A 21,630-nucleotide genomic window follows, 5' to 3' on the forward strand; every position below is an offset into this window, starting at 1 on the left:
GGGGCAAAGCTGGTATGGCCACCCCATCCTGCTCCTGCCCAGGTGCTGGGAGCATCAGCTTCCTCATCCAGCCATGGTAAATTGGGAGAAATGGGGCTGAATCAGATCCTCATGTAACAAGATGTGGCATTGCTCAGTGCCCTGCCACAAGACAGCCCCAAAGGCTCCAGCCATCCCCATCCCCCTCCTCGCATAGGGAAGGAGCCTGGGGAAAGAGCAGTGGCAGCAGTGCCCCATCCCACATCTCCCTCTACCCCATACTCATGGGGAGCGACAGGGGGTATGTGATTAAGGCCTGGGGCTTGCCTCCTGCCAGGGGAAAGCTTGCCAGAAAGACACCAATTTATTCTTTCTATTGATATAAATTGATTAATTATGCGAGGCAAAGCATTGCTGTTTCTAATCAAAGGAAAATAATAAAAAAAAAAATCAGAGCTCTGGCATTAGCTGAGGGAAGCGAGGGTGCACAGCCCGATGGGGCGTCTCTGTCTCCAGCCAGGATCCGGCCCCTTCACACAACCACAATCTCAGCTCTTGGAGTGGGGCAAAAGGATGCCGCAAGCAAAGGAGATATTCTCCTTCCTGATCACATTTGTCACAAATCCCAGGCATAGCAGCACCTCTGCAAGCCCACGGACCTGCTGCAGCCCTGCCAGCAGCATGGATATGACCCCGAGCACCCAGAACAATCAGGGTGACCAGTGCATTTTAAAATGCCCCTGCAACTGAATTAAACCTGCACAGGAGGAGGCTGAGGCTGGCAGCCCTCCTCCTTTGGAAGCCACATCCGTTTGAACGCACAGGCAAGATTTAAAATCTGAACAGAGAAGCATCTTGCATTTTCAAAATTTATTTTTGCACCAAGAAATGCAAATAAACTTAGCGGAGCTGGTTTCCTCCCAGCAGCCACACCACTCACACGTCTTCCACATTTGCTCTCAGGAGCCACAGGGTTTGGAGGCAGCAGGAGGGAGCCAGGGCGATGACCAGGGCTGTGGCATCCAGCCCTTACCTGCAGTGGGACCCCCAGAGACACCCTCGCAGTGGTGACATGCCAGCAGCATGCTCTGACCCAGTTTGGACAGGCACTAATCCCATCAGGTTGCTTACAAATAAATCATTTGCTTAATTATTTCAGTAAGTAACTACTATTTTCCTAAATACACCTTGCTGCTTACTCCGAGGCTTCCAGAGGGGCTGAGCACACAGGCTGTGCTCATCTCACCCTAACTCCAGTTAAACCAGTGGACAACCTGACCCAGCATCAGGGCAGAGGCTGGACCAAGGCAGCCCAGCTCACTCCTGCATTGGGCACAAGCACCATTTCCTTCATTCCATTCACATACCCCAGAGCTGCCTACACCTGATGGTGGCTGTTTGTGCCCACATGTGGGATCCAGCCCACACTCTACATGACTTGGAAGCCACCGCCGGTCACCTGGTTGCAATTACAGCAGCCTCTCCCTCGGCTTGGGCATTTTCTTGTCTATTGGGGAATATGACATGAGTTTATTCTGTGTATTGAGATCAAGATGGAAACCGGAGCAGAAAAGCCAGCGGGGCTAGCAGCCCTGGGTGCTGCTCAAGGGTTGTGTGTGGTGCCGGGGGGAACTTCGTGGGAAGGCAGGACACTGCAAGGGGACACACACATCCCTCTCAGGAGCTCTCCTTTGTGCTGGCCAGGAAGGGAGACCACCACAGTGTGCCCTGCAGCAAGAAGCAGCATGGCTCCAGACATCCTTGAGCACAGGATAAGCAGAGGTTTGCAGGCAATCACTGGGAAGCACAACCACATCCCGCACAGACAGCCCAGCCTTGCTCCGACAGAGCACTGTGGTGCACCAAAGAAGCACCAGTGGCCCTGGGGAGAAGCAGGATTGCACCGGGGGACAAAGATCCTCTTGGAGACCCCAAGCACAAATGCCAGAAACCTAGAGATGCACCAGCACCCACAGACACTCCCTGAGCACTGCTGCGCACAACCACACCACTCCATCCCCAAACACCACGCTGGCCCTACATCCCCCAAAAAGCAGCATGAAGGATGCTAGACATCCCTGGCAGTGGCTTACCTCTCCCCGAGTCAGAGAGCCCCCTGCACCCTCCACAGCTGGGGCAGGTCCTAAAGAGAGGGTCCAGCCCCCTGCCCCATCCCTGCATTTATAGCCCACAGGTGCCTCACAGCCTGGCAGCACGAGCCCCACCTGGGGGCTGTGGGGTGGGTGAGGCTGCATGCAGCACAGCAGGCAGGGAGTGGGGATGTATGGGGTGTTTTCAGGGAAAAGTATGGCATTCCCTGCTACGGGTTGTAAAACATTTCCAGGATGCATCAAGATGAAGTGTGTAATTGCAAATCAGCCCTGCTGCTCTCCTGCATCTCCAGGCCTGTGCAAAGGCAGGGAAGTTTTAATTTCTTCCTTCTAGAGCTTACACCCCCCCCCCCCCCCCCCATTTTTGTTCTTTCCGTTCTGTCATTGTAAATTTGGTATAAAAGAAAAAGAAGTATATAAATATTTTGGAGACATCTTGCAACTCTGTTCTTCCTGGCTTATGGAGTGGTTGGGATGGAGGGGGAGGCCCAGGGTACAGGAACCACAGCATTTTGGGTAGCTGGATTTTCAAAACAAAAATGGGGTTAGAAATGGAAATTTTCATTAACTGAGATGGGGATGAAAACTTCATTTTACACTTGGTAGCAAAGCTGGATGTCCATCGCCCTCTGGCCCTGGCACTTCCCCCATTTAACCTGGTGCCCCAAAGGCATTTCCACAGCTCTGCCGTAGTCCTCTGAGCCAGCAGACGTTGGGCGCACGGCTGCCCAAGCTCCCCTGGGAGAGAAGCGCTTCCCCAGGGAAGCGCCAGCAGCGTGCTGGGGTGCGGGCAGACTTCAGGTGCTCACCTGTATTTTTAAGCACATCCCCCACTGTTCTGGGGGGAAAACGTCGCCTTCCCGGTTTCTGGATTTTTAGCCACCTGAGACAGGTACAACGAAGGGAGAAAGCCATAAAAGCAGCCACATGGGACAATGTTCCCTCCCTGGCAGTGCGCAGTGGCAGGCACGCAGCAGACATCACCACAGCTCAGCAGCATCTTTTTACAACTTTATTTCCAGAGGTCTTGTGCAGAAAGATACAGCGGTGACACCTGTCCCTGAGCTTCTGCAGGAGTTTTCTGGGGGTGTTCCAGAACAATTCCTACCGATGCAGCACCTCCCATGCAGGGACCAGGGTGAGCGGTCAGATCCCCACCACCCCGGCCAGCCAGTGGTCCCCAGTAGTGCCACTTCCCGGCAGCATCGCAGGGTCCCACCGGGTGAGACCCCCCCGGCTCCTGCATGAGCCCAGCAGTGGCAGCCCCAAAGCTGTGGTCCACGGGCTGATACCAATGATTACAAAAGCCACTGCGAAGGGGGTTCCAGCTCGCATTTCCCCAAGAGCCCACTGCCTGTTATCAGGGAAAGGGCTCCCAACCAAGCTCCACCAAAGAACCTACAATAAAGAAGCCAAGTTTCCATTTCTCAGTAGCCCTTGGCTCAGTGGGACAGCACAAGAGCCGTGTTGTGCCTCTGCTGAGTAAACCAGTAAACCTTCAGTAAACCAGCTGCTGGTTTTTCTTAGATCTTTTTTTAATCAGGCGAGCAAGGCAGTGGTGGGCAAAGGCAGTTGCTCCTGTGGATAGACATGAGAAATGCATGTTGCACCAGCAGGTGATGGGATCCTTGTCGGGCTGGTGAAGGGAACCCACCTGATCCTGGGGAGTGAAGCATCGCAGTGAAGAGCTGCTTGCTGAGCACACTGCCCACCCTTCCCACACCCCAGCCCTTCCCTTGCACGCTGACTCCCTTCTCAAGCCGAAACCCCCACGGCACTGGGAGGGCCCGCAGCACAAGGCAGCAGGAGTGGGATGCAGGCACTGCATCCCCATGCGCTGCAGGTGACCAGGGAGCGATGTGGCGCAGGTCCTGGCAGAGACACTGGCCCAGCCGCCCATCCTGCACCGGGCAGCATCGGTTGGAAGCGTATTGCTCTGCTGGGGCTCTTGAAAGCAACGGAAACAACCCAAAACGCTGCCATGGTGGACATAAGCCTGTGCTTGTGCTCAGGGCAAGAACCAGGAGATTTCATCCTGGGTATCTTCCCCCTTCCTACCCAAAGCCGCTTTTATTGTCTTGATCTAATGAAGTGCAGACTTCACCTGGACAGACCCATAAGTGGCTCCTCTCGGAGGCAATGAATACAAATACTTGACCTCATGAGCTGCGGGGCAGCAATTAGTTTAAGCAGGGGGTTTGTGTAACACTTCAAAAGTCTTAATCCATGCGGTCAGCCCTGGCACGGTATTTGCCAGAACCTATTGAGTAGTCTTAATGAGTCTGCAAAGCAAGCTTTCAATACATTTTGGGTCGCTTCAGATGCTTTAAATGGCATAGTCTATATGGTATTGTGGGGCTTTAGAAAGGCCCGGGCTTTAAAAAAGTATGGCTCCCTTTCACAGGGCAGACAGAAACCATCTTTAGAGCCGGGACCCTTAACGTTTTGCATATCAATATGGCTGGGGCTGAATGCAGTCACTCAGCTGAGAAATAGGATCACTATCAGCGTTTCCAGGCTTTCACAGGCACTTGGGAAACTTTAAAGCCCTTCGTAGAGAATAATTTGGTCGAATGTCGTGGCTGGAAACAAAACCTAAACAAGCAGAGCGCAGTCCATCATGCGGAGCTGCCAGCGAGGCTGACAACAGGCTCCAGCCGCTCGACATCCAACCCCCAGCGGGTCGGCGCCCGGGGCACTGGCAGTCCCGGGGGGACATGGCTGGGGGACACCGGCTGGGCATGGGGTGCTGAGCCCATCCCAGCAGAAAACCAGTCCTGATTTCATCTCTTCTTATTATTCTTTTACGATATACCAGTTTTTAATACCGGCCATAAAGCCCCCAAGTTCTGGCACCACACTGATGGTGGCATCTGCATCTGTCCCCGGCACTGCTCACACATGCATGGACTGACACCGCCATGCCCCGCTCCCCGCACAGAAACAGGCAACTGGTTGCATTTAACTCCAACATCATGTTAATCCCATCCCCACATGTCACATCTCCTGGCAGCAGCCAGATGAGCCCAGGGGCTGAACAGGGCAAACGTGCTCAACCTCAGCTACAGCCCGGAGCATCGCTACAGAAAATACGTACCGCCTCGGAGGGGCACAGGGGAGGTGTCAGCAGCCGGGATGTGGGAGCAGGGAGAGCTGCGCAGGGTATAAAGCACAATATGCCAGTGTAAACCCACCCTGGAGCTGGCAGGAAAGGGGCCAGTGCCTGTTGTGCATCCCAGGGGAAGCGGTACCTGCCACCTCCATCACTGTGGGCAGGGGAGGCGATGGCACGCCTGGCAGGGCATGCCTGGCTGGACAGTCAGCTTTGGGATGCTGCGCATGGAAGAAACCACAGCCAAAGCATATTTGCAAACAATGCAGGGCCTGAGGGCCCTTGAAAACACATAATTAGCTCATTAAAGAGACAAATACAAGTCACTAATAAGATATTAGAGGTTAATTAAATGTTTTCCCCATCTTTAATTAAGGGAAAACTAGTTAATTCAGATTAGACTAATTTCTGCAGCCTCCCATGATGGCCCTCTAAGGCTGCAGGTTTGAAAATCCATTGAGATTCTTGCACAGAAAGGTCAGAGTTTGGGGCTTTTGTCTGCTCTGCTTGGGTGAATTCGGGAGAAGCAGGGATTTTCATCCTAAGGGTTAGAAATGCCCTGCTTTATCATCTGGGTTACTCAAAGAACATAAGAAGGTATGTGATACGCAACTCCCTCTCCCTAACCCCAGACCTGGCATTTATTCAAAAGTACTGCCGGTAATTGTTTTTTTTAACTAGGAAATTCCTGCAGACTATTTTCTGTCTGCAAAACGTACCCCACGCCTGGGGTCTGCTGCTTGGACGGCCTCACCCACCTCCCCACGGCAGACCATGCCTGCGCTCAGCACCAGAATTTGATTTAGCAAAAACCCACTGGCTGCACGCCCCAGGCACCAACTGGTTTCCAAAGCTTTTATTGTGGATGGCACAGCCATCACCCCCACACGCTCCCATCCACACACTCACACCCTTCCACTTGCCACCCAGAACGGTCACGGTTAATACAGATTAGCAAGATTTATATGGAAGAATATTTAATCTGGTCGGGGAGGGGAGAGGGGTCATCTGTATTTTTATTTCTTAAATATTTCTCTCTACTCCAGAAGTGTCCATTTCTTGCCAGAAAAGACCTGATATAAATTAGAACGAAGGGAGGAGGTTGCTGGTGGGGCCGTCACGGGCATCCCTGTACCACAGCAGCCATGAGCATCCCTGGACCATGGCAGCCACCAGCATCCCTGGACTGCGGTCCTGGCTCCACACACTGCTGGGCAGACCAGGTCCCAGCACGGCAGCATGCCCTACGGATGGCTCAGTCCCACCCAAAGTCCTGCCCTGTCATCTGATAAAACTTCATGTTGAAGGGTCTGTAAAACTCCCGCAGGCGCTGGACCACCTGCACGTCGATTTTAGGGTGCGGCCGCCCCTTGGATTTCCCCAGGCAGCGGGGCTTGCTGCTGCCCTCCGGTTTCTTCAGGCAGGGAAAGCCCTTGGTCTCATTAAAATAGAAATGTTTGTCTGTCACCACCCTCTTGAGACCCAGAAAGTCCTGGACACGACCCATCTCCCCAGCTGGGTCGCTGACAAGCCTCTCCCCACTGACGAAGAGGAATTTGGAGAGGGGGAAGTACTGCAGCCAGTTGTCCAGGTGCTTGGCGTAGATCCCGATCCTCACTGCGCTCCAGCTTGTGTCAATCAGTCCCGTGCTGATGTTTTTGAAGGCCAGGGCCTGGAAGCTGGGGATGGCGGGGTTTTTGGAGAGCGTCTGCGTGTAGTCCGAGATGGCGCGGGTGACAGGGTTGCGCACCACCACGATCAGCTTCGTGTCCCGAGACATGTTGTAGATGCGCCGGGGAGCCTCCTTGGTGACAAAGTAGCTGGGGGTCTTCTCCATCGTGATCTGCCCCTCCAGTGTCCGCGGCATCAGGCTCCTGGGGAGAGAAAGGGACACGGTCAGGGCTCAAGGCACAGCTGCTCCAACCTGATGCCGCGACAGGGACAAGCAGGAGCAAGCCCCAAAACCTGGCCAGAAAAGCCCAGGGGCTCCCCAACCATGACCACCTCTCTCCTTCCCCTCCTGCCAGCCAGGAACACTGCCCTGTCACACCCCACCACTCATCTCCTCGTCTCCAAAAGCCTTCCTAGGAGCACCCATGCCCAGGTCTCTCCTTTCTGCTCATCTCATCTCAGCCTGCCCTTCGCCCCCGACATGGTCTGTCCCCAAGAAGGGGACTCCCTGTCACCCTGTCCAGCCAGCAGCACTGTCCAGAGGGCACTTGCAGGCTTTAAGTCCCCTTCAGACGTTCCTCACAATGCCCATTCCAGACCTGGAAAACCCTTCTGCCTCCTCCTCCTCCACCCCACTGAGTTTCAGTGGTGGTGACTGGCATCTTGGCACGCACGTTTTGGGACGGGGCTGGTTTTCATCCCAGCCTCCAGACCGATTTACATGTCCCAGAGGTGCCAACTTACCACATAGGGTTGCAAAGAGGAAAATCTCATCACGGGGCTGTGCAGCCACTGGGGCTAAGCCCGAGCAGCAGCTGGGGTTGGAGATGCCCACCAAGGCTCCCACCTCCTCTGCCTCCAGACAGCAAGCAGTTAAGGCCAGAAAAAGACAGTTTACAAAAACAGAAAACCTCTCAGGGCCCAGCTATTGTGTTGTGTAAAATTCACTGCCTTGATTGTTCCCTTGTGCACTTTAATGAGGCATTAATTGCTGAAGAAATTACCCAGGCATGTCACCCTAGGAGAGAGCCAGGGGCTGCAGAACAGGCTGCCCCTGCCACCAGCACAGGCACCTGCCCAGAGTCCTTCACATCCCCCTTCTTAGGGATGGACACGTCCCCTCCAGCCATCCTGGTGGAAAGGGGACTTGGCTTTCCCAGCTTGGCTTCCCGAACCAAGGGCAGAGCCTCCTGAGCCAAGACTGTGGGGCCAGCTGGGAGGCAGCTCAGGGGTCCCCGCGGGCGCAGCCCCCAGCGTGGCTCCCCACCATGCAATGCCATTCTGAGCTGCTGCTCCCACGGCTTCCCTTGCTGGCAGACAGTGCAGATGTGCCGGGGGACTGGCAGCACGTGCTGCTGCATCCCAGCCACATCTTACCAGCTCACTCCCACCGCACCCTGCACGGGAACCCTCGCCAATGGATCCCACATGGATGTAGAGCTGGAGCTCACTCTTCATGGGGCTCATCTGGGATTGAAACGGCTTCATTTCCTCCATGCTGTCACAAGCTGCGGTCCCCGCTCCCTCCATCGTGCTTGGGGTGACATGCACACACCCCCAACGCCCCCCCAATGCCGCCACGTAAACCAGAGGAGCCTGTTGCTGAAAGCTGGGCCGCAATGCCATTCTGCTCGGAGCCCAGCAGCCTTCTGCTGTGGTGCCAGGGGCTCAGCCCTGCTGCCCACCCGACCAGGGTGGCTGTCCTTGCACTGGGTCTGTCCCAGGTAGGAGGCTGCTGTCCCACAGGGAGGGGACACGAGGTTTTCAGAGGTTTGCTTAATCCTTTGGGAAATGGCAAAACCACTTCAATAGCTCTTTTGAAATAAAAATGACACGTCCAGTTGTACACAGAAATACATACAATACATACAGAGAATAAGCACGCCCTTTGCTCCCACCTAGGACTTTTCTTAGCAGATGGCAGGGAACTGAACCAGACAAGTGCTTGTTTCCAACAGGAAACTGAGGCACCAAGCAATGACCTGGCTTGTGTAGGAGCTGCTGTGTAATGCCTACAGCCATCCAGCCAACAAACATCCACCATGCTGACATCAAATCGCTTGGGTCAGCAATGGGGATCCAGCCTAAGCTGCTCCACACATGGAGGCATCCCAGGACAAGCTCCAGGGATCAGGAAGTCTTTTGGAAAACGTACTAATACCAGAATATCGACTGTGAAAAGAGGTAAAATAAAGCAAAAAAAATCAAGTCTAACCGAGATATTTCACCTAACCAAAAGGAAAGGGTGGGGACAGGACAGACTTTTTCCTACAAAGACTTTCTGTTTTGCCTGAACTTGGGAGAATTCAGGTTTTAAAACTCACGGTTCCCCCCAAGACCTCCCCTGCACCCCTGGGGCTGCTCCATCCTGTGTCCCTTGAGGCTCACCAGAAAGGAGAGGGGTTTCCCCCACACGCCCCCATACACCTCTCCTCCCTCACCCAGGCAAGTTTATTTAACATCGCTCGTTCGAGGCCAAGCTGACCCACATTAAGGGCAGGGAGAGCTCCAAATCCTGCCCAGAGCATCCCTGCAGGAACGCTGCCAGAGCGGGAGGACGAGGATGGACCTTCCCACCAGGCTGTGACTGGGTCCGGCAGCAGGGCTGGCTCTTGGCTGTGGCACTTCAGGACATGATGGGGTATTTCAGGGATCCCCATCCCACTGCTGGGAGCAGCAGCACCGGAGAGTTGTGACAGGCGGGGAGTGGGGTCCCAGGGCAGGAGGGGACGGGCCACACTGCAGCCAGGGCTGTGCTGTGGGGAACCCAGGGCTTTGCCCAGCAGCATCTGTTCCTTATGTAATGGGAAAAAGCTTGAGGTTTCTGGGTTTTTTTCCTCTGGACGCAGGAAAGAACACTTTATTAAAAGCATTTGTGAGTGATGCTGGGCCCCGCACAACTCCCTCCCCCAAACAAGAGGCAAAAGCCATTTGTGGCTTTTTACCCCCCGTGTTTTTTTGTTGTTGTTGTTTGTTTGTTTTTGGACAGTGCCAGCATTTTCAGAGCTACTTCTCACCCCAGCATCCTTGCCCAGCCTCTCTGTTTGGCAGCAGCAGTGCCCCAGGCAGGGGGATGCCCTCTGGGGCACACGCATCCTGGGGGAGTGATGGGTGGTTTCCCCCAACCTCTTCAGCACCTTTTCCCCCCAGCCCCAAACAACCACGCTCACCGGAGGGGCTGACTGGCAGGGTTCCCACTGGGAAGCACCTTCCCAAATGACGATCAGGCCCCTACAGCCCTTCCCCTGCCACGCTTGCCTGGAGCCAAGCAAGAACTGATCGCCCACCTCCGAACGCCACTGTTAGCACACCTCCAACCTGCTGCTTGGGCTTTCTGCCACATGCCGAGCCAGCAAAGCATGTTTAACTCTAATTATGTTCAGAAACCTGGCACGGGGTTTGCCAGGCTGCTTCACACAGCTTCGCTGGGTGGTTTGTTGAAGCATTTCTGCAGCGCTTCCCCGGATGCCACCAGGATTTCTGCACAGCAAAACGGCTCCTTCCCTGTGCCGCGTGCCCACCCAAAACCCTCTCTCAGCAAACGTGGGCTTAAGACCTAAAACAGTCCCTCTCCTCAATGGGCAATAAAATGTTTATTATCAAACAGCAAACACTTGGGATGAAGTGATCTGAGATCCTGGAGAGTCCACGTTAAACCAAAATACCGCTTTTCTCAGCCTGAGCTCCACAAACCAGCACTAGTTGTAGCGTGGCTCAGGAAACCACAGTTGTGCTCAGCTTTTGTGAAACACGATGGTTTGGGTTTGCTGCAGTTGCCATCCTGGTGCTCCTGAGGATGGAAACTGGAGAGGAAACCCATGAGCCCCCTCTGTGCCAGCCGTGCTCTCCACGAGCACTGGCACAGCGACCACGAAAGCGATGTGAGCCTGACACCCCAGCAAAGGTTTTGCCAAAATATTTTAATAAAAGCCGTTTTACCCTGCCTCTTCCTTTTTGCAGAGACAAGAGCCAGGCTGAGCCCCATGGTGCCGAGGCCACCCCTAAGGGGCCTGTGGGGCAGAGGGATCTCCAGGACCCCCCGGGACCCCCTCACTGCAGGCAGCCCAGGAGACCCGCACCCAGCAGTACCAGCACCTTCCTTGCACTCATCCTGCTGACCCAGGGCTTCTCAGGAAACAGGAACTGCACCTACTTCAATTAAAGCCAACCACACCATCCTAGGCTTAATTAAAATGCAATTAAAATAGAATTTTCAATAGAAGCCCATGTTGGGGCAGGGATTCCTAGCTCTGCACAGGTGCTGCTGGAGCAGCAGCGAGCCACTCCTGTGCGTGGTGACGGGGTGCAGAGGCCTGCCCCCCACCAGCACAGTCCCCCACTCAGCCCCCCAGCAGGGACAGCATCAGGGCAGTGACGTCCCATGCAAAACCCCGCCAAGGCTGGTCCATCCGAACCGTACGCCCTGCAAGCCAGCACTTAGGCAGACGCCCACACGGGCTCCAACACATCTACAGCTTTGTTTCTGATGGGAGCAAAAGGTGCACGACCCGCCACGGGCCGGACGCCGCTGACTTGGCTTTACACTCCTGATCCTGCACCAGGTTAGTGTGGAGCCACCGGCTGCTGGAGTCGGGGTGGGGCGTGGCGGGGGCGTTGGGTCTCAGCATCACCCCAGCACCGCATCGGGACCTGCAGCCTCCGAGCAGTTAATCGTGCTGCACCTCCTCTTCCTCAGCAGCTCAATCACTCCCAGCTACTTGCAAGATAATTACACTATTTCACATTTTCATTAACTCCCTAATACTTTCCCCTAAATTACTCCAGTTAATTATTGATAACCCCTGTCTCCCTTCAGATCTGGCTTAAACTGGCAAAGAGCAGACCAGGCTTCTGTTATGCTCCACTTTAGCACAAGCGTTGGAAACTTTAATTAAATTTACAGTTAATTCTTATTGACCTTACGAGAACGCCTTGGGAATGCTAAGCATCACCTACAGGTACGTGACACTGCAACGGGGGAGTGCCCTGACAGCTCTGGAGGGAATTTGTATTTCAAGAGGATACCATGTGCCCAGGAGGAGGGATAAAACTCTTTTACCTTTCTATTAAGCTGGTAAATTTCAGGTTTTAATAACTAGTAAGACAACGGGCATTTGAAAGGCGTCAGTGGTGGGATTTCCTATGTAGAAATACTCAACATGTGAAACTGTTAATGTTTAAAGAAATTAGCAAAATCACAGAGAGGGATGAAAAACGCCACCATTCATCTCAGAGCCTGCTGGGAGCCGTTTCGCTCACCATTTCACCAAGCCTTCCTTCCCACCCACCCCAGAGACCCATCCCCATCCTCCTGTCACCCTCCAAGCCGTGGTACCCACTTGCCCAGAGGCTGGGACCACTGCTGTACCACCCAGTACCCTCCACGGGCAGCTCAGCACCACCTGGGGCTGCGCTTACCAGTCACTGAGGGCTGAGCCAACATGCTCACATCTGGAACATCCCCTAATTGCTCTCAGCCGAGGTGCATTTCCAAGGGCTGCTGGACCTCTCCGGGATGTTCCCTCTATTACAGTCAATGGGAAATTGCAGATTACGGCTGTGCTCCCAGGGGCCCTCGTTTAGATTAATTACCTCCTCTGTTGGGGTAGCAAAGTGCAATAACTTACAGCCCTGATAAAAATGCAGAAAGCTGCATTAAATACAGATTAACAGCCATAGCAGGCAGGTAATCAAAGCAGACTTCAAAAAGCTGGGCCGACATAACTTTCCAGGGTTAATTGGTTCATGATTCCTCAGCTCGAGGATGATTTTGTTGCAGACGAAGGAGAACTCCTCCCAGCACCAAGCTGAGAGCACAAAGTAATGGCTGCGCCTGCCAGAGGACAGCATTGCTGATAAATAAGTCTCCAGCCCGAGAGCATCCCTGCGTTAGCACCCATGGCAGCTGCTCACGCGGCTGCTTCACGTGCAGGACAGGCTCTGTCCGCAACCCACCCCCCCCAAAGGTGCCAGTATCTTTACTTTACAGTATCTTTAGCACAGATGCAGGTCCAAGCTGTGCTAGGAGTGTGAAGGGAGGCCCCAAAATCCCAGATAAACCCCAGGCGTGGGTGATGGGTGCCCTCCAGATCAGGGCTTGCAGGTTCTCAGTTATCACCAAAAGTGGAAGAAAAAAGGGAGAAAAAGCTCCTCTCCATTATTATTAAAAAAACCCCAAGCGCTGACAAAAAAAAAAAAAAGCCCCGACAAAAGCAAGTGAAAGGCAAGGGGATTTCTGCTGGAGGGGATATGGTTGAGAGCTTTCTGCCGGGCCAAAGAAGTGACTCTTTCAAGGCGGTAAGATGGGCGACGGGATGACGTGGGGGACAAAACGGGCCGGGAGAGCCCAGCTTAGCGCCGGTGACAGCTCCGCTCACCCGCCCAGCCCAGCCTTGTCTGGGCAGGGGACACTCAGGGAGTCCGGCTGCGGTTCCAGGGGACCTCGTCTCTCAAAGGCAGGGTGACAGCCTGCCCGGGACTGGGCTCAATGGGGGACAGAACCTTTTTTGTGTAAATGTAAAACAGTTTGGAACCAGGAGAGGGGGACAAGGCTTGGGACAGATTTATCCTCTCCCAGCAGACACCCAGTACCACCCGGATCTGCATATGAATCGCTCCAACAGGCTTATCTCACCCGGCAGGACAAGGCTGCCTTTGTGGCCGCACCGCAGCTATGAAGTTGTTAAACTGGAACCAGTTATGTAGACTATAAGATACCAGCCTTTTCCTTCAAGGCAGCCAAATTAGCAGCACCTTTGCTGGGAAGGAAGATGCGAGAAGGCAGCGAGGGGGATAGGGTGTCGGGAGGGACGGATCCAGCCTTGTGTCCCTGCTCTCGGCACCGCCAAGGAGACTCCCGGCTGCTGGGGGGCATCCCGGACGCCCGGTCCCCAAAGCGGGGTGGGGGACCCATGTGGGCAGCCGTGCTTACCCCCCACCCCTGTCCCCTTCGTCCCCTCCTCTTCCCGGAGGAAGCACCCGGGCATCTGTTGAACCTCAGCACAAGGCACGGAAGGCTGCACCCACCAACAAGCCGCCCGGGAGCAAATTAGACCATGTTCCTTTTTACTCCTAATTACTGCGATATTCCCCCTCTCCTTCCCTGCCGCCCCTTCGGAGGAGTCCTGCCAGTGCCTCCCCAGCAGGCAGAGCCCCCCGGGCGCTTTCCATCCCAGGCCTGCCTCCATTATTTTTGATTCTTTCACCAATTCAAAAATGTGCAAATGAGGCCACGGCTTCCCCACCAGGCCTGGCCAGGAGCTAATTGGCTTTAAGCAGGGAAACCTGAATATGCTAATGATGGCAGTAACGAGCCTGTGATGCGCCTGGAAGGGGAGCCAAGCCCTTGGCTCAACGATCAGCTGACTCTGAGACACGTCAATTAACAATAAGGAAGATAATTTATTGATGCTCCTTTCCACCCCCCCAGCCCCCTGCTCCTAATTAAAGCCTGATACGTGAAAGATCACCGAGGTTTGTCGGGTGCTGCACAGCCCCGCTCCCAGCTGGAGCATCCCTGGGCAGCAGCCTCTGGCCAAGGCAGCAGCCCAGGACCATGGCTGGAGGGTCCCCAGCCAATGCAAAAGACCCAAGAGCTCTCCCACCATCAGACCATGGGAGATGGGGTCCCTGGGCTGGGATTGAGCCAGGTCAGGTGGCAAGAGAAGCCCAGAGGAGAAGGGAGATGCGATGGGCTGGGTGGTGCTGCTGCCCAGGGCTGCTCCCCGTGGGGTCCGAGCCCCACAGACCCTTTGATGGCTGCAGAGCCCAGCTGCTTCATCCAACGAAGGGCTGCAAAGCAGGAGGGAGGCAGCAGTGGGGTCTGCTGGGGGGCTCCAGGAAGGGCCAGGAGCTAGAAAGTTTTGTGTTTGACTTAGCATCAAGATCTGGGAGATGCAGACAGAGGGAAAGGGGAGAAGCTGAAGCCAACATTAGCATTTCTAATGGAGCGGCTGCTTTCACAAGTCACCCGATACCCAGTTATTAACCCTGATAAGATGACTGGGGCCATCTGGGAAACCATGGCTGCTTTGCTTCATCTACAAAAGCCACCCAGACCCCTGTACACCCCAAGTCCCCAGCAGGAAGGTGAGAAAAAGCCTGTTCCCCCCCTCCCAACACCACAGGGCAGCTGCAGCCCCGGCACCCACTCCTGCTCCCACGCAGACCCAGACCAGCTCCCCTCCACTGCCCGGCATTTGCATCGCAATCGTGCTCATGTTTATGGCTGGGGGTTGCAATTATGGGCAGCTCAAGGCCCTGAAGGTTTTTTTTCTTTGCTTGGTTATTCCAGTGGGGTCGTTAAGGCCAAAGGGCTCTCACTGAATGCACATAACAGCATATGATTATGAAGAACAGAAATCAGAGTTAATAAGGGCACAGCTCCTTCCCTGCTCAGGAGCGACAGTGCAGGAGAAAGAGGCTGTTTGGCCTCTGTTAGCATCTGTGGGATTCAGAGACGGTCCCTTCTCTGTTGTGGAGCTATAATGCACGAGGTCACCCCAAAAGCAGAGCAGCTGAGCTCCACATTGATGTCTGCCACAGACCCCTCACAGCCAGCACTATGCTCTTGCCCAGTGTGGTGCCCCTTGGCCAAGGCACAAAGCCATGGCCACCCTGGGACTCCTGCTCGCTGATAGAGCCATTGCCCAGAGCTACAGGAACAAGAATGGGGCACCCCACAGTCCATGGGGACATTTGCTACCCCCAGAGCTCACCCAGAGATAGTGACAGCAGGACGGTGCTGGCCGCAGCCCTCAGCTGCAGGAGGGGGACCTGAAGCAAACCCAGGAGCAATGTTTTGCTGGCGACAAGCAAAGACGTGTTTTGAAGAAGCATTAGTGAAAAAGCAGCTGAACCCGCTGGCTGGGTTAAAACTGGTGAGAAACAGAATAGCAACACAAATCACAGAATCACAGAATTGTTTAGGCTGGAAAAGACCTTTAAGATCATCAAGTCCAACCGTTAACCCAGCACTGCCAAGGCCACCACTAACCATGTCCCTAAGCGCCACGTCTACACAATTTTTGAACACCCCCAGGGACGGTGACTCCACCACCTCCCTGGGCAGCCTGTTCCAGTGCTTCACCACCCTTTCAGTAAAGAATTTCTTCCTCACATCCAATCTAAACCTCCCCTGGCGCAACTGGAGGCCGTTTCCTCTCCTCCTATGTTAAAATCCCCAAACCCCCACGGAGAGCGTGGGCTGCCACATGCCCAGCCTGGTGGGAGGCTGGCGCGAGGCAGGGATGCAGCGGGCACGCACAGCCCTCTCCATCCCTCCGGAATGAAGCACGTCTGCGTGGCAGCAATTAGAAATCCCCTTCTCCCAGCTCGGTCCCGGTGTCCCTTTGATTCCCGAGTCCCGGCAGCCCCGGGGGCGTGGGGACAGCCTGTGGCAGGTGTCTTGCCTGTGACCCGGGTCAATCGAGGGCTCTGATCTCCAAATGACCCTTCCCAGCAGTGAATATGTACCCGCGCTCAAACAGCTTGCAGATGAAGGAGCAACAGACTGGAGATGATTTATTCAGGAATTAAAGGTTCAGTACCCCTTTTAAAGGCTGCGCCTCGGCACTGTCAGCCTTCATTGCACACAATTAAAGGGGTTAGCTGCCCCGGCCTGTCACCACCCTCCTCCTGCCAGGGGAATGAAATCAAACAAAACCGACCCCCCCGCACGCCCCTGCCAAGCCCCCGGTCTGGTCCCTCCAACGTATGGGTGGGGGCACCGTGGGAGGACTTGCAAACTCGGTGCATGAGTGGCCCTGATTTCCAGCCTGGGAAGCTGCTCCAGCTCCATTCTCCACTGAGGACTGGCTCGGCTCTGCCTGGGCTGGGGGATGCAGACACTGGGCTTTTGTCCCTGGTCGCAGGAGGAGATGCTCAGGGTCGGGGTCCCTGCTTGGCTCGCAGCAGAGGTAGCCCCAGTGCCATCCATGCAAAGCCTGTTCCTGCAGCGGGGGCTTGGTGAGATGCTCCTGGAGCCCTGCACCGGGGAGGGTTCATGCTTCCTCCTCTTTCTGCCTCGGGAGCAAGACCCAGCCTCTGCGGTGAGACCCGACCCCCCTCTGCCGCTCAGCACCTTCCGCCTCCGAGCAGGAAAGGTGCCGGTCGCGTGTAAGCTCACACCAGCATATTTCAGAGGCAGGCTTGAATTTCCTGCTCACACCTGAATGGGGAGATAAGGATAAAAATTGGCATCGTCTGGATATTTTTTTTCCCCTTCTAAGTTTTGAGAACTGATGTGGTTTGGCTGGGGGAGGTGGGGGCATCGCTGGCGGGCGTGAGCAGCAGGAATTCAATGAAAAGCTTCCTTCCTCTTAGAAAAGAAAAGGAAGAAATCTGCTGGCAGCAGCGGCTGCTGATAATCTCTTTCCAAGGCAGTAAATTTTCCTGCAGCCACCCCAGCAAGTAATCCGGCAGATTATTACACCTTTCAGAGGAATCAGCCTTTTAAATACTCCCTCCCCTCGCCATGCATCTTGTGTTTTATGACCTGACTTGGTGTCTGAGCACAGGGAAACACAAATTATGCTCTTCTGCAACCAGAGTAGAGGCACCGGTGACAAATTTTATACCTCTGATAACTGGGATCCTTGGGTGCTCCAATAAATAAGGAAAAATTTGCTTTTAAAGCTACACGGGGCTGCCGGGCTAGGGGCTCTGCATCACTGCGGCACGACAGCCTGGGGAGGGGAAGGGACCCCTGTCTGCTGCTCTGCACCCTGCTAACCCAGTGACTGCAATGCACACACTGCTCGGGCGGGCATAACACGATTAATGCATACTTATATACTTCCAATAGCCAGCTATTTTTTACAGACCAGTTGTTCCCAGCCTGAGCACTCCAGGCAGGCGGAGCGCTTCTGGCAGGCTGTTCAGATGCAAAATCTATTGCTGTTTAAAAAAACAGAAAAAAATCCCTGAGATCACTGTAACTATAAGGTCTTTGTTTTCAATTACAAATAAAAAACATACATATCGTTTTTCACTAAATTATCCTCTTGCAGCAATGGGCTGATCATTCCCGGTTTCCCACCTAGATGGAGGACAGCACAGGAAGGACATAAAAAGCCCACAAAATCTCTTTTTTTCAGGTTTAAAGTTACGTGGCTAGCAGAGATGGGAATTCCTCCACTTCCTGAAACTCAACTGGGCAAAAGGAAGAGCATCCTAGTTAAAACCAGTTCCTAAAAGACAAATGAGAAGGCACAAGGGCACCAAGACCAGGTTTCCCCTTGGCACTGCACCCGCAGGTCATGGCATGAGCAGCACAGCACCCCAGCACCTCCTTCCTGACCCCCACAGCTCTGCCTCACCCCATGCAGCCAAACTACAGCCAGACCCTGTCTGGATACTCCAGGGGTGGAAAAGCCGTGCCCGCACCATGCACTGAGCACTGCAGCCACGCTCGCCTCTGCCACGGCAGCTCCTGGGGCGCAGGGTTGTCCCCATGGGTGATGCCCGATCCCACAGTGCCCAGGGGCAGAGGGTGGTTTTCTCTCCCACAGCTTAGCCCCACGCACAGTACAGCAGCATCTGCTGCTTTGGGGAGGGGACAGAAGAAAAAAGAGGGTCGTCTATAATTCTGCATTTGCCTGCGGGGCTTTGGCAGCTGCATGCCAGTGCCTGCCACACCGAGGAGCTGCGATACTCAAATTTGAGGCAAAATCCTCCAATATTTCAAGTGCATCCATCCCCTGGCTGCCACGCAGTGCCATGGCCTGGGGGACAGCGGCTGTAGGCAGTCCCAGCCCCTGAGCAGTGCCAGCCTAAGCCACAAGCTCTCAGCTAATTAGCTCAGACTAATTAGCCATGGCACAGTGCTGGTGGCAGGGCTTGCGCCGCGCTCTGCAGCGATGGGTCCCCGGGATCCATCCTTGCCTCGGTGGTGGGGTGCAGGTGAGGGGCAGCCCTGGGGAGGGTGCGCAGGCAGCAGCCCCACGTCGGACACCCCATCCCAGCCCCGTCGCAGGTGCAGGAGCAGCGGGAGCCCGCGTGAGGAAGGAAGAAAGGAGGAATCCACACATGTCTGCCAGAGCGAGACCTTCCCGCTGGCCGGCAAATTGACAGCTGCTTTGATTTGATTAGCAGATGCTGACGAGGCATCGAGACAAGTCCCCAGAGCCATGAATAATTTCAGTGTATTTGTGTTTATTTGATCTCAGTATGGGGCTGGCCCTGCCGCCTTGCCCAGCCCCAGCCTGGACCCTCGCGGAGCGATGGGGAAGGGGCTGTCGGGCTCTCCAGATGGCCGCTCCAAGGCCACCACTGGCAGGGCTGGCTGTCCCCCTCTGGCATGTGCTCTGGGGAGGAGAAAACCCTTTGCCACTGCGCTCTTCGTCCTCCTCCATCCACTCTTCCTGCACAGCCACCCCAACCGGGCTGCGGGGTGAGGAAGGGACCCCCCCAGCAGCTTTCAGGGAACAGAAAAGCTCTGCCCCCCTGGCTCACAACATTTAACGTAACTCATTCTAACATTTTCAAGCCTTTGTTTTGCATTTTCTCCTCTTTTAAATGGACAAAACCGGCTACTTTGAACTTTTTGGTTCCAGGACCAGAGCTCGGATCAGAAGCTATGTCCCATGGCCACCAGGTCCTGCTGGCATCACCAAGGGTCAGATGCTCATTAGAAAACAATTAATGCGTTTCAGAGTAATGAATTGGCCATAAACCCCCACAGTCTGACACATAAACCCACCAGAAGTTACCTTGGAACCAGTGTACCCAAACACAGCACAGGGTATTGGGTCTGCCCCATGAAAGAGGGGGATCAAGGGGAAGGGAGAGCTGGACTGGGCTTCAAACTGGACAGCCAGTGGAAAATGCAGCTGGTAGAAGAGATCAAGAAAAAAGCCCTCCCTGGGATGCCCCTGGGATGCTCAGCTCCCCTGCCCCAGCACCACGGTGCACAATGGCACACGGACTCGGCAAGGGCTGAAGAGAGGGGGTCTGAGCCCAGGGCGAGAGCTGAGGGTCCTCTCATGGCTCCTCTGGGACAGCTTTGGGAGAAGACGAGCCAGGACCATGCCCAGCAGGCACAGCTCTTGCCATGATGCTGCCGAGGCTCTCCCTGCACTTCCTGCCTGAGGACCCCGGGTCCTACCCCAGTAGGTAAATCAAGAAGCAGAAGCTACGCACACAGCCCGTATTTTAAACCAAGCAAATTCAACTGCTTTAACAAAAGCAATTTTAATATAATTCTCCTGCCCACAGCACCTTCCACATCCAGTTTAAAATTGCACCGGTTGGATCTGATGACTTAGAAATCAAAGATGCTTCGTGTGAGGCAAGAGCCCGACCCTGCCATCAGAGTACCATCCCTCCCGCCGCCGTGCACCGATCTAGCACGTGGTGAGTCCACCGACTACACTTCATGCAGGCTTCTGCAAAAATGCTTTCCCAGTCTGGCTCTCCCCTGCTGAACAAGCACCGAGCCCTGCTCAAAGCTTCAGCTTCAAACTAACCACGAGTCGTTCTGAAACGTATCCAAAACTGTCTCATTTCTACCTAAGGAAACATAAATCAGTCCTCACTCATGAACTAGAGCCAGGTCTGAGGTCTGCAACAAAGCCGTGGGGATCCATCAGCACAGTTTCCAGTGACAGTTTTAAGCTCTCTTGGCCGGATCCACATAGGTATTTGGGAACCTAACGCTCACGAAATCACTGGCGACCGCACACCTCAATCCCCCTGCGGATGGGATCCCGCACCCGCCGACCCCAGCCCTCCGAAGGGGGAGAACTGAGCGGGTGCCTCACTCTGCCCTGGCTCCCCCCCGCCTCCATCCCAGCCTGCCACCGCCACGGCTTGCTGGGAGCATCCCCCACACTGCCCCTGCACCATGGCCCCAAACCCTGCAGCATCAACCCCCTCCTGCGCTGGGCACCCATTGCCAGCAGCTGCCGCCAGCGCCGGGCTCTGAGCTGGAGGATGCTCTGGGCTGCCTGCAGCCAGGGGGGACCGGAGCCAGCAGGGCCAATCCTGCCCTCGCTGCGTGGTGCTGGACCAGCCCAGCTCTGCTCTGAGCAAGCAGCAGCTTCAAGAAACAGCCCAAAGTGATGCACAAGCTGTAGAGTTTGGCCCCAGGGAGAAAAAGCACCATATTGGCGCAATTACCTGAATTTAGACAGACCTCTGCGGGTGCCTGGGCTGGGTTCAATAGCTGGCAGATGAGCAGCAGCATCTGCAGCATCAGCCCTCGGCTGGCGTGCAGGGACCCTCCGCGGGGCTGCTGGGGGGCTCGGGGCAGGCAGCAGATGTCCCGCAGGCGTGCGGCCCCAGGACCCACTGCAGGTGTGGGGCAGGGGGCTGCCTGCCGAGGGGGGGACGGGGGGCAGCAACGCCACAGCTGCGCACAGGCAGAAGGGGCAGAAATGTGCTGAGGCAGCAACGCCCCGATCGCAGACCCTCCGGCCCCCAGCCGCGGCTGGGCTGCAGGCAGGATCCGGCCGTCCCATGTCCCCAGCGCTGCTGTAATGCCTTTGACAGCTCGAGCAGGCGAGCGCTGGGCTGCTGCCTGCCTGGCCCTGGCAGGAGGCACGGCTGCACGCGCATGCATGCTGCCTGACAGCCTGGAATAGGCAGCAGCTCCGGCCAGCAGCAGGTTACCCCCGGGTTAACCCATCCAAAGGTGACGGTTACCGCCAACCCCTCGAGAGAGCTGCCTGTAAGGATGCAGGGATGGAGCCAGGGCTGTCCAGCCCTCCTCCTTGCCGCCTTCCCTGGCCAAGCAGGGTGAGGGAGCCAGAATGACAC

At 55.2% G+C, this 21,630-nt stretch overlaps 1 protein-coding gene across 1 annotated transcript in view; it reads right to left on the reverse strand.

Moving 5' to 3' along the window:
- Nucleotides 1–6,129: 6,129 nt before the first annotated feature.
- HS3ST6 (heparan sulfate-glucosamine 3-sulfotransferase 6) overlaps nt 6,130–21,630 on the reverse strand; it is a 40,577-nt gene continuing 25,076 nt past the window's right edge. The window contains exon 2 of the mRNA XM_055805510.1: nt 6,130–7,076. Coding sequence (XP_055661485.1) covers nt 6,458–7,076 — 619 coding nt within the window. The 3' untranslated portion in view covers nt 6,130–6,457. The remainder of the gene's footprint in view (nt 7,077–21,630) is intronic.

The sequence above is a fragment of the Falco peregrinus genome, chromosome 5 (genome assembly GCF_023634155.1).
Source record: "Falco peregrinus isolate bFalPer1 chromosome 5, bFalPer1.pri, whole genome shotgun sequence".
NCBI classification, from domain to species: Eukaryota; Metazoa; Chordata; class Aves; order Falconiformes; family Falconidae; genus Falco; species Falco peregrinus.